Source organism: Bidens hawaiensis, unplaced genomic scaffold (assembly GCF_021521415.1).
Source record: "Bidens hawaiensis isolate Kalapana, Puna unplaced genomic scaffold, B.hawaiensis_p1.1 tig00050791_1, whole genome shotgun sequence".
In the NCBI taxonomy this organism is placed as follows: domain Eukaryota; kingdom Viridiplantae; phylum Streptophyta; class Magnoliopsida; order Asterales; family Asteraceae; genus Bidens; species Bidens hawaiensis.
The window spans coordinates 5,901-18,690 of NW_027499117.1; the positions used below are offsets into that span (position 1 = coordinate 5,901).

General features: G+C 33.6%; 1 protein-coding gene across 1 annotated transcript; it reads left to right on the plus strand.

The window, feature by feature from the left end:
- The first annotated feature begins 5,015 nt into the window (after positions 1-5,015).
- Positions 5,016-7,324, plus strand: LOC143598758 (large ribosomal subunit protein uL10z-like). Its single transcript, XM_077076896.1, has 5 exons — positions 5,016-5,340; positions 5,437-5,505; positions 5,588-5,686; positions 6,289-6,681; positions 6,765-7,324. The coding sequence occupies exons 1-5, from the start codon at positions 5,083-5,085 to the stop codon at positions 6,912-6,914; spliced, it is 969 nt and encodes a 322-aa protein (XP_076933011.1). The 5' UTR covers positions 5,016-5,082; the 3' UTR covers positions 6,915-7,324.
- Positions 7,325-12,790: the final 5,466 nt, after the last annotated feature.

Genomic DNA, 12,790 nt, shown 5'->3' on the forward strand with positions numbered 1-12,790 from the left:
CCGAAGCCGCCTGGGTCAAAAGAAACATCAACTCGCTCATTATTCAACGGCATCACGACCCGCGACAGATAATATGTTCCATCTTCTTTTAATGCATTGAAACCGTTCAAATGCCTTGAAGTTATATCACTATGCATGCCTAGAGTATTGAATTTAATTCCACAATTAATGAGACCTACAACCTCCCCACTAACATGGTTTATTTTTGAGATTTTTTCACCTTCCTTGTCATTATTCAAACTATTAAGTTCAATTGACCCGTTAAATTCGTCAGTTTCTGAATTAATAGGACCTCCACCACCATCATCATACACAAAAGTTTGATCACCTTCATCCCTATCTTCAATGTGAATAACACTATATTTAAAATTCAAATTGTTTTGACTTATCAAAATACCCGACTGACCTTCCTTGTTCCTCGGGTTTTGACCATCAACCACAACCGATCCTACGCCACCCGCAGCCACCCGAGAACCACACGTAGCAACCACATCGTCTGCAATATTAATTACAAAACCGTTATTGGCCGATGCACCCCTTAGTATTTCATAAAAAAAAGGGCATATGTTTTCGTGTATTCCGTCATCTTCCGATCCAAAGATTCACCATACATCCAAGAATACCAATCCTCGTCCCGGTAATCGTCATACACGGGCAAAGATTTATAGATAGTATCACCACTGGGAGGATCGGTTAAGTTGTCCACGATGGGTGTTTTCGGTTCCTTTTCCTTCCATGTTGATGATGATTCAAGATCTCGGATCCTTTGTTGGAGCCGCATGATCTGTTGTTGTATTTCCAGATCTCGGACTCGCTTCCGGAGCCGTTTGATTATCTTATGATCCCGTGGGTCAGAATAGACTCCACCGCTGCCTCGATTGGCGAATCTGCGAGTAGGACGTCGATCTTCTTCACGAGCACGCAAATAGAAAACACTCGTGTCGTTGCCTCTGTCGGCGAATCGAAGAACAGACAAGTATTTACCTCCACGTTGAGCCATTTGAGAACCAAAAGCTCTTATACCAAATGATGCGGAAATGGAAGCATTCAAATGGCTCATGACACTCATGATTAACAAAGACGAATAAACGAACCAAAGGTTCAAAGAACAATGTTCTTATTATATCAAACTTAATCAAAAAAACTAATGAAACTAAATACCTAACAACTTTATTTATAAATAAAAATAAACGTTTGGGCCGGGCTGGGCCGGGCCGACTTAATGGACCGGATTCTCCTGCATCATACTCTCCATCTTCGAAAAACTCGTCCTCGAGTTTTGTTTTTGGACCGAAGCTGCCTGGGTCAAAAGAAACATCAACTCGCTCATTATTCAACTGCATCACGACCCGCGACAGATAATATGTTCCATCTTCTTTTAATGCATTGAAACCGTTCAAATGCCTTGAAGTTATATCACTATGCATGCCTAGAGTATTGAATTTAATTCCACAATTAATGTGACCTACAACCTCCCCACTAACATGGTTTATTTTTGAGATTTTTTCACCTTCCTTGTCATTATTCAAACTATTAAGTTCAATTGACCCGTTAAATTCGTCAGTTTCTGAATTAATAGGACCTCCACCACCATCATCATACACAAAAGTTTGATCACCTTCATCCCTATCTTCAATGTGAATAACACTATATTTAAAATTCAAATTGTTTTGACTTATCAAAATACCCGACTGACCTTCCTTGTTCCTCGGGTTTTGACCATCAACCACAACCGATCCTACGCCACCCGCAGCCACCCGAGAACCACACGTAGCAACCACATCGTCTGCAATATTAATTACAAAACCATTATTGGCTGATGCACCCCTTAGTATTTCATAAAAAAAGGGCATATGTTTTCGTGTATTCCGTCATCTTCCGATCCAAAGATTCACCATACATCCAAGAATACCAATCCTCGTCCCGGTAATCGTCATACACGGGCAAAGATTTATAGATAGTATCACCACTGGGAGGATCGGTTAACTTGTCCACGATGGGTGTTTTCGGTTCCTTTTCCTTCCATGTTGATGATGATTCAAGATCTCGGATCCTTTGTTGGAGCCGCATGATCTGTTGTTGTATTTCCAGATCTCGGACTCGCTTCCGGAGCCGTTTGATTTTCTTATGATCCCGTGGGTCAGAATAGACTCCACCGCTGCCTCGATTGGCGAATCTGCGAGTAGGACGTCGATCTTCTTCACGAGCACGCAAATAGAAAACACTCGTGTCGTTGCCTCTGTTGGCGAATCGAAGAACAGACAAGTATTTACCTCCACGTTGAGCCATTTGAGAACCAAAAGCTCTTATACCAAATGATGCGGAAATGGAAGCATTCAAATGGCTCATGACACTCATGATTAACAAAGACGAATAAACGAACCAAAGGTTCAAAGAACAATGTTCTTATTATATCAAACTTAATCAAAAAAATAATGAAACTAAAGACCTAACAACTTTATTTATAAATAAAAATAAACGTTTGGGCCGGGCTGGGCCGGGCCGACTTAATGGACCGGATGCTCCTGCATTACATCCTCAGTGAGGTCAAGTCACGTGTGACCAAAAGGGGGGCGGGACGGTGTTTGCGTGAGACCGGTGAGGGGTGAGTGGCCATGTGGCTGCCATCTAGAACCAATGGGGTTTGCCCACTGGTGTTTACTCCTAAGCCTAAGAGATTATGATTGAGGTGTTACGTGAAGCCGGTTCTAGCATTCTGATTCCTACATAAACTAAAGTAGAACAAGGTTGGGGTAAACAAATTATGGATGTGTCAACTTAAGAAATTGAAAGGTGTTCTCCTACATCCCTATTGTTTCCTTATTCGCCAATACTAACCCGAAAAGTCTGAAAACTCTCTTGTGATTAAAAATAATACCCGACATCCTTGTGATCAAATGTTTGAAATAAACACCACTTTTAAAAAAAATTCAAAGCTAGTTGAAACCGTCAGTTAATTTTTAATCAGAACCTCGATATTTAAATGACTTTGTCTCTTACGTTAGGCCACCAATATTTGTTAGTTATAAAAGTGTAGTTGAAAAGTGTAAAACAATACAATATCACACTTACACTTTAAAATAGAAATATGATCTCTATGATCACTAATTTATTTTTCGAATGCTTTGAGTTTATTTTTGAACAACTAGACGAGTGCCCGCGCGATTCAGCGGGAAAACATACATTTGTAATCATGTAACAACTTTATGGATGTTCATTGTTCGATTTGAAACCAAAAAACGTTTAAACCGGTCATTGGTTTGATTTCACCATTGATTTTTTTCATTAACTTTTGGCCGGTCGTTTTCAATTTTCAAAGGTTTGTTTCGGTTTTCGACAACAAAACCGGTTACTAATGGTTTGACCCACGGTTTAATTTAAAATCCATTAAAACCAGACAACAAACGCCCCTACGTAAAATGATATTTTTTAAATGAAAAAACTATAACAATATGATACTCAAATTAAAGATAAAACATGCTCGTTTTTATAGTATAATTTCCTTAAAAAAGTATAAGCACATGAAAAGGTTATTAATTTTTAAAAATAATGAGGGAGGTTGAGTTAAAAATGAAAATAAAAATCATATAAGAGTGAAAGATCAAGGATCATAGTTGTAACAATTTTTAAAATTTACAAAAGTTAAGCAAAGTTAAGGGATCAATTATGTAACTATTAAATAACCTCTTTTAGTAGTTGACAAGTTTGTCCTTATCCTAGATGTATTAAAGGTTTTACCGTATGTTAATTGATTTGTGAATCCCTTAAAATCAAGGTGTCTTAATTTACCCTTGTTTGGTGTATTATATATAGTATAGATATAGATATTTCTTCAAATAACTTATTTTTCAAATCTATACTATATATAATACACTAAATAGGGGCAAATTAACACACTCATTTTTAAGTAATTTACAACACTTAAAGCATGAGGTACATGTATTAGTAAGGGTAAACATGTCTTTTAAACACAATCTATTCAACTTACAAGTTTGGTCCCTCATCTTTAACCATATTATGTTTTTAATTTAACTTGTAAACTAACTTCTCACCCATGATTTTTAAATGACTATAGCCTTTTCATACGTTAATATTTTTATAAACAAATTGTACCATAAAAACGAGCATTTTATTATCTTTAATTTGGATATGATATTGTTGTAATTTTTTTTAAATAAATTAATATGTTACGTAGGGGTGTTAAGTGTTGGTTTTGATGGTTTTTAAGTTAAACTTGTTAGTCCAACTGTTAATACTAATTTTTAGTTGTCTAAAACCAAACTAAACCATTGAAAGTGAAAACCGAATCGTTACTAACGGCCTGGTTCCAGTTTGGTTTCACAGTTTAAACTTTAATAATAAATTTAGTTTAAAATAATTAATAATTTAAATGTACCATCAATTTTAACTAAAAACCAACATAATATGATACTTGAGATGATCATAAATAAAAAATGATAATTTTTGCCACATAAATGGTAAATATTAATGGAAGACCTAGGACGTGAAATAATAACAACAAAGATTACAAAAGGAATCATATTGCGATTAGGTTAACTTACAGTCTTTTCTGGTTTTATATGGCCGGTTGCCGATATAAACCGCGAACCAACCGTTCACTTCGTTTTGAAAATTTTGAAACCGACCAATAAACCGAAAGTAAAAAAGAAAAAGAAAAAGAGGTCAAACCAATGACCGATTTAAACGATTTCAAGGTTTTAACTGAACCACAAACACTTATATTTGTATGTGATTAACAGGTTTAAACACCCGCTTCATCGCGCGGACACTCGTCTAGTAAAAAAAAGTATAAGCACGCGAAATAAATGTGATTTTATCAAAACTTACATAATAAACAAAAGATTAATAAATGATTATATATTCGTTTGAACATAAAAAGTAAAAGACGAAAAACTGTACAAATCAGTTACCAAATCGAGTAAAACTCGGTCCAATCACTCAACACGTATCTCTCACTCATAATAACTGAGTCGCACCACTTACTTACAAAAGGAGCTTCATGCACACCATTCTTCTCCATTTTTAGGATCATTATTCACACGTACGTACACTGTAACCAAGATGGCAGTAAAGTTAACCAAAATGCAGAAGAAGATGAACTACGACGCCAAACTTAGTAAGCTTCTCGATCATTATACACAGATACTAATCGTTGGTGCCGACAATGTGGGTTCGAACCAGCTGCAGAACATTCGACATGGGTTACGAGGTGATTCCATTGTTTTAATGGGTAAGAATACCATGATGAAGAGGACAATCAGGCTCCATGCTGAGAAGACAGGCAACAAGGATGTCCTTAACCTCGTACCTCTTCTTGTGGTATATATTTTTTGTTGGTGTTTATTTATTTAATTATTATTATTTTTTATAAATTTGATTGATTGATGATTTTGTGTATTGGAATTGAATGATCAGGGGAATGTTGGGTTGGTTTTTACTAAAGGAGATCTTAAGGAAGTGAGTGATGTTGTGGCTAAATACAAGGTAATTAATGATCAACATTCAAGTTTGTTGTTTTGGGCTTCGACCATTGCAAGGTATATATAACAAACCTATGACTTGACAGGTTGCAGCACCTGCACGTGTTGGTCTCGTTGCACCGATCGACGTGATCGTCCCACCAGGAAACACTGGATTAGATCCTTCACAAACCTCCTTTTTCCAGGTAATTAAGCTGGCTACTTCTTCATTTTCCTAACCATTGTAGTCAACTCTAACCCGGGGTGTCAATGTTATCCGGTTGAATGATTTTGAGTTGCAAGGTTGAATAAGTGAACCCGAACACAACCCACACATTTATTCGTTTTAAAAAATAAAGTATTGGTAACAATTTAATGTCAATAACTCGATCAAGATCCGAGGAACATGTCATTTTTATTGTTATTTTGTTTTTAGCTCGAAAGTAGATGATCCGAATTTAAATGAACTGGATATACTTAACGATATAAAATTGTTGAAAATAAAGAGTTCAATATCTAGGTTACAGTAAACTAAAAAATCAAAATATCTAATTTAAAATTATTACGGTTCTCTCTTAAAATCAAGATATAAACTTTTTGAAAACCCTTAATCAGGTCGTGTTTTGATTAACCTATTTATTAAATTGGTCATGATTGGGTTAACCCGTTTAATAACTACATCGTGTTAGCCTTCCCAAACATGTTATTATTCGTGTCTTTCACACCGTATCAGGAATTGCCACCTTAAGCCCAAACTCTAAAGTTCTTAACCATTTTATTTCTTTTATATGAATGAATCAACCGTTAGGTGCTTAACATCCCTACAAAGATTAACAAAGGAACAGTAGAAATCATAACCCCAGTGGAGCTCATTCAAAAGGGTGAAAAGGTGGGTTCTTCAGAAGCCGCGCTTCTTACCAAACTTGGAAGAAAACCCTTCTCGTATGGACTTATTGTTCAATCTGTTTACGAAAACGGATCAGTCTTCAGCCCGGAAGTGCTTTACCTCACAGAAGATGATCTTGTTGAGAAGTTTGCTGTTGGTCTTTCTCAAGTTGCTGCATTTTCTTTAGCCATTAACTACCCGTCGTTAGCTGCTGCGCCACATATGATCGTCAATGGCTACAAGAACTTGCTTTCCATGGCTGTAATCACTGAATACTCCTTCAAACATGCTGAAAAAGTCAAAGAATATTTGAAGGTCAACACTCTTTCTTTTAAATCTTTCAATCATTTCAAGTACCCTTTTGAGTTTTGAGTTTTAATTATATATTTTTATTGCAGGATCCAACCAAATTTGCAGCTGCAGCAGCTCCAGTTTCTGCGGGTACAAGTTCAAGTAGTGCACCGACTGCTGTTGAAAAGGAGCAGAAGAAGGAAGAGCCAGAAGAATCATCTGAGGAGGAGGGGGGTTTAATGGGGTTGTTTGATTAATTGAATGTTAGGGTTTTCGGGTATTTATTTGTGTTTATTAGTTGTTTCCATCACTTCACACATTGTATGGAGCATCAATCTTTGGTGCTGTTAACGCAATAATAAATGTACGGTGTTCCTAAGTACGGGTGATTGCTAGTGTTTAATTATATGTCGTTTCTTAAAATTTGGCGACTTTCGTTGCGACAATTATGCAAATTTCATGCACCTTTTGCCACATAGTTTAGTAAAGTATGAAGAGTAGTGCAGTACCTTACTTTCTTTTGCTTCTTAAAATCCTAAGCTTGTTTTATGAGTGGTTGAGCTCGAGTTTAATGAGAAGAGGTGTGAGCTGTTGGATGTATGGACACAAAGCATATATATTAAGGTTATTTAAACAAATAAAATGGGAAAGGAAAGTATCGGTTACTTGTTATGTAACTATATATTAATTATGTAATTAGGCTTGATCTTCGATCTAGGTCGTTTAAGTTTAGTGTGATTCTAGCTTTTATTGAATACTAGATTATTGGCCTGTGGGCGCCAAGGGTGGAAAAATATAAATTATGTAGCATTCACACGTTTCTAGCATCAACTAATATATAAATCATGTATAAACATAATGTTCAACTAAAATAACATCCATTTTACAATTATAAATTAGTAAATAGTTTCTAATAAATCACATTTGTAGTTTTATTTGTAACTTTACCTTCCTTGTCTAATATAAGCATTTTCACACCGTCTCTACTCTTCACTGGTGATAAAGGCACATATAGTTGACCATGTGTAGACATCGGTTCTCGAAAGTATATGCCAACTCTTGCTAGTGATTGGCCTTGATTTTTATTAATGGTCATTGCAAAACAATTCGCAACAAGAAACTATCTTCGTTTCAATATGAGTGGCAGTTTCTTATCTGAAAGAGTTAAACCACTACGAGTTATATAAGTGCGAAACTCAATATTAGTACCTGAAATAACCTTTATTCGATAAACGCCTCCCCAAGTTACTTACTTGTAATCTGGTTCCGTTGAATAAACCGTTCTTCTAATCAATATTCCTTAGTAATATTATTGGCACCAACTTTTAGAACTAATCTATAATTAGGCATACCAGACATCTTTAAACCATTTAGAAAATCCAGTGAGTGTAATGCTGGAGAGAAACCATGACCAACACTATCAGGCTTGTCTATACTATCACAACTGAGATATTTAACTTCTTCTCCGAGAAACAAAGACAAAAATTTGTCATTAATATCTTGGACAACCTTATTTAAAGGTGCAAGTATGGCTCTTTCTTGAAAATATGAAATATCATTAAAATTTTTCAATAATGTTGGATATGCAAAATCAATCAGATCAGAAATAGGATCAGATAAATCACCAATCAAAAGATCATCTGGTATATCTATAATGGCGTTGTTGTATTTATAAATAATGAAACGCAAATGTTGTATTTATAAATAATGAAACGCAAATTTTGTATTTATAAATAAATGATAATTTTATATGAATTATAAAACATCATAACTTATTTGAATCAAATACAAAAACATACAAAGACTAACAAAGATAAATGAAAAATTAAAATATTTTATAACTTATATCATGATTACAATAATAAGCAAACAAAGAAATTAGTCTCTAAATCAACAAAATAATTTTACAATTTTGATTTAACAAAACTTCTATCTCAGTGTTGATTCAAAAGATGAACTTTATCTAAGACATTTGTTACACATCAATAACCGTAATGTTTATTACTCTAAGATAGTACCCATGTTTATTTACACATCAATTTAAATATTTGTTGCACATCAATGTTAAAAGATGAACAATATCTAAGACATTTCTTTTTATAAGTATATTTTAAATTTATTTTACAAAACAAACTGTTATAACAATCTAAAATCTAAATTTAGTCTTTCATAATACTATAATTAGTTAAGCTTCAAAATAAAGTCTTAATCAATATTCAATAACATATTAATTTTCACTCAAGTATAGTTGGCATATAGTTGATTCCTAATATATATCATTTAGGAAATTAGGCAAAGCTTTCTCATCCATTTTTTTATAACTCCTTTGTGGATAAATTATGTTAAATAGTTTTTGAATACATATGATAATAATAATAATCTAATACTGTTTTAATAGATTGTGCTCTGTAGCTGTATTCTTTTACCCATTTAGACAAATTGCATCTACTCAGGAGATTAAACTTTTCGTCATATTTCGTACATGCTAATTTGGTGGTGATGAAAATAGAAATTTAATTTTGTTAAAGGTTGAACATATGGTCAACTATATGTTGCTTTATCACGAGTGAAGAGTAGAGACGGTGTTAAAATGCTTATATTAGACAAGGAAGAAAAAATTACAAATAAAACTACAAATGCCGTTTATAAGGAACTATTTTGTAATTTATGAAATTCTCATTTTTAATCTTTTTAATGATTGTAAAATGCATGTTATTTTCATTTGAAAGTCATGTTTAATAAAGTTTTTATTTTGTTACCGACATTATTAACAATTGTATATCATCTTCTTGTCTCCACATATATGTATGAAATTATGTTTTCCACTTTCATATTACCGGTGGATGTTACATGATTTATATGTTTACACTCGTGGCGTCCACAGGTCAATAACCTAGTAGATAATATACATCTTTGATTCTTTAAATGCATAATGTATGAATCTTTCAAGTTATAAAAGCAATGGTATATTCACTTTAAAAAGTGTTGTAGGTAACAATATGACAATCAAAAACCTAAATTTAGTCTTTCATAATACTATAATTAATTGATATTTAAAATAAAGTCTTAATCTATATTCAATAACATATTAATTCTCATTCAAGTGTAGTTGACATATAGTTGATTCCTAATATATATCATTCAGGAAATTAGCCAAAGCTTTCGCATCTAGTTTTTTATAACTCTTTTGTGGATAAATTACGTTAAATAATCATTAAATGCATATAATAATAATAATATAATATTTGTAAGGCCCCCTTACCGGTGCCCTACTTGGACGTTGGATTTACTTATAAACACGGTTCTAAATATCAGAGTTAATTAAAACTTTGCGCGGAATATAAAACTTTCATAAAACATTACATATTAATCCTTAACTTGTCTTAAAGCATTCTTGTCTTTCATCATTAAAACATTAACATAAAACAACTTGAGTCTTCAGATCCAGACTCTTATTCTTCTGTCATGTGTCCCTGCTTAAGCCAGCTGTCTCATTCTATTCACCTGCGTGCATACTAAAAGTCAGCTACGTTGAGTGAGTTCTAGTTAATCATACAACATACAATACATGTACTTACCTTCAATTATGCATCCGAAGATACATAATAATTACTTACTAATTTACTTTCATAACATAGTTTCATACATACGTACATACTTTATTACTTTCATACAATATATTTACTGTCCTTTCTATCTCAGATATTATTAGGGTTTAATCCCTTCATTTTCTATCTTAGATATTATTAGGGTCTTTTCCATCTTTCCTTTGTCTATCTCAGATATTATTAAGGTCTGATCCCTTTCTTGTCTATCTCATATATTAATAGGGTCTAACCCCTCTTTACTTCTCTATCTCAGATATTATTAGGGTTTGATCCCTTAGTTCTTCATCTTCGTACATTCTGTCCTTAAATACCCATAACATACATATACATTCTTTACTCATTCAAACATATTCATATGTTTTACGTATATCTATCATACACATTCATTTATTATATACATACCTCCCTTGTCAATACGTGCAATATCTGAAGATTGTTCACATACCGACAAGCTTCCGTTCACATTCAAGATATACATAATTAACATATAAATCATACATGGCATACACTTATCATTTAAGGTATGTGTATTAACTATCACATCGAGTATGCACACAGCCCCGAAACATAACAAGGAAATGGGGCTAGAAACTCACCTGAATGCGGTTACGTTCACCGTTAATAGTTATTCCTTTCTTGAGCTGTGCACGGCTAACTGTATAATAATTACATGTATCAATTAACTATCACTAATGATATCGTACTTCTAGTTGAATTATAACCCTCAACGACGGGGGTCCGGGGTTAAATTATTTTAATTATAGCCCCTATCGGGGTCCAAGGGGCAGAGGCCCTAGCTGGGGTTAAATTATTTTAAATTAGGATTTTAAATTATTTTCTAATTCATTAACTCATTCGTTATAGCGAATTGCCTCTGATTCGTCATGTTTTCTTCCTTAATTCGTTTTCTTGATTCGTCATCTTATCATCTGATTCGTCATTCCGATTCGTTATCTGAACATGACTTGATTCGTTATCTTAATCGTAACGAACTGGCGAGTAACGAATAACCTGATTCGTTATCTGGTTCGCTATCCTAGTTCGTTAGCCTAATTCGTTATCTTGACGTAACGAACTGGGTGAGCTAATTCGTTATCTGGACATAACGAATGGATTAACTAATTCGTTATCTTATCATAACGAATTGCGTCAGTTTTATCCAGACTTTGACTTAGGGTCAAAGTCAAAATTGCCAAGAACATCAAATAGTCAACACGAGCGGGTTCAACAATTTATCCTCAAATCTCAACCAAATAACACGAATTTGGTATCCAGAGACTCGTAATCCTAGCGCCTACAAACCCCAATCCTCTAATCAACCGTACATTCAGGTTTATATGGTGCGATTTACCCATTTGTATATACGGCTTGTTAATCCAACAATTAAACCATGAAACGTTAATCAATTTTAGTTAGTTTTGTTTTGTTGGATTCGTTTTTACCTCGTAAACACAGATCTAGGATTATTAGACGAATCCGAACCTAAATGAACAAGATCCCGTGTACCTTAAACGATTCGGTCTATGAACACGGTCTAATTTTGATGTTGTCTTGGTTCGTCTCAACGTTCTAGCACCAATAATCTCGGGTTTTCGCCTCGGATCTTGACTCGGGTTATAAGATAGTGTTTGTGTGTGTTTTTGATAGTGTAGGCTATGTGTAGAGATGGATAAAAATGGAAAGGTTTAGGGTTTAAGGGGTATTTATACTCCCTTAAGCCCATGGACCTAAGGCCCATTCCATCTTCTAAATGTCCAAGCCCACCTTCTATAGTTTATTTAACTAAACTGATAAACGACACACTATTAAATAAATGAAACTTATTTCATTAATCTTATCAAAATCAGGATGTTACAATATTGTTTTAATAGATTGTGCTCTTTAACTTTTATGTTTCTTTCAATTGTATCCATTTAACCTGTTTCCTTTGTAGCTATATTTTTTTTAACCCATTTAGACAATTGTATCTACTCATGAGATTAAACTTTTCGTCATATTCCGTACATGCTAATTTAGTAGTGATGAAAATAGAAATTTAAATAAAGAATTAGTTAATACCAGACAATTTAAAAGTGTAACATAATTTAAGTAATTTTACTTAATATAACGATAATTTTGGTAATACGATTATTATTGATATAAAACGAACAAATGAAAGTTTAGTATATTTAAGAGAACGATTATTATTGATATCTATATTAGAGCCCGTGTTACACACGGTTGAAAATATAAAAATAATAACATAAGAACTTGTAAAAAATATACTTAATTTTTTCAAACCCGGGCCATAGTTCCAAATCCATAATAATCTAGATAGTATTTGAACTAACAATATACCAAAACATATTTATAATCTAATAATACAAAAGAACAATATGGTACCGAACTACCAATTAAAAGTAAACTATAACCCACAACTTTCATCTCCTTCAGACAATATGAAATTTGAAATGAATGATCAACTTTGTATTGTGAGTCTCTTGGACTTGCTTGGCTGCTACAAATTCAAATTATAAGGTATTACG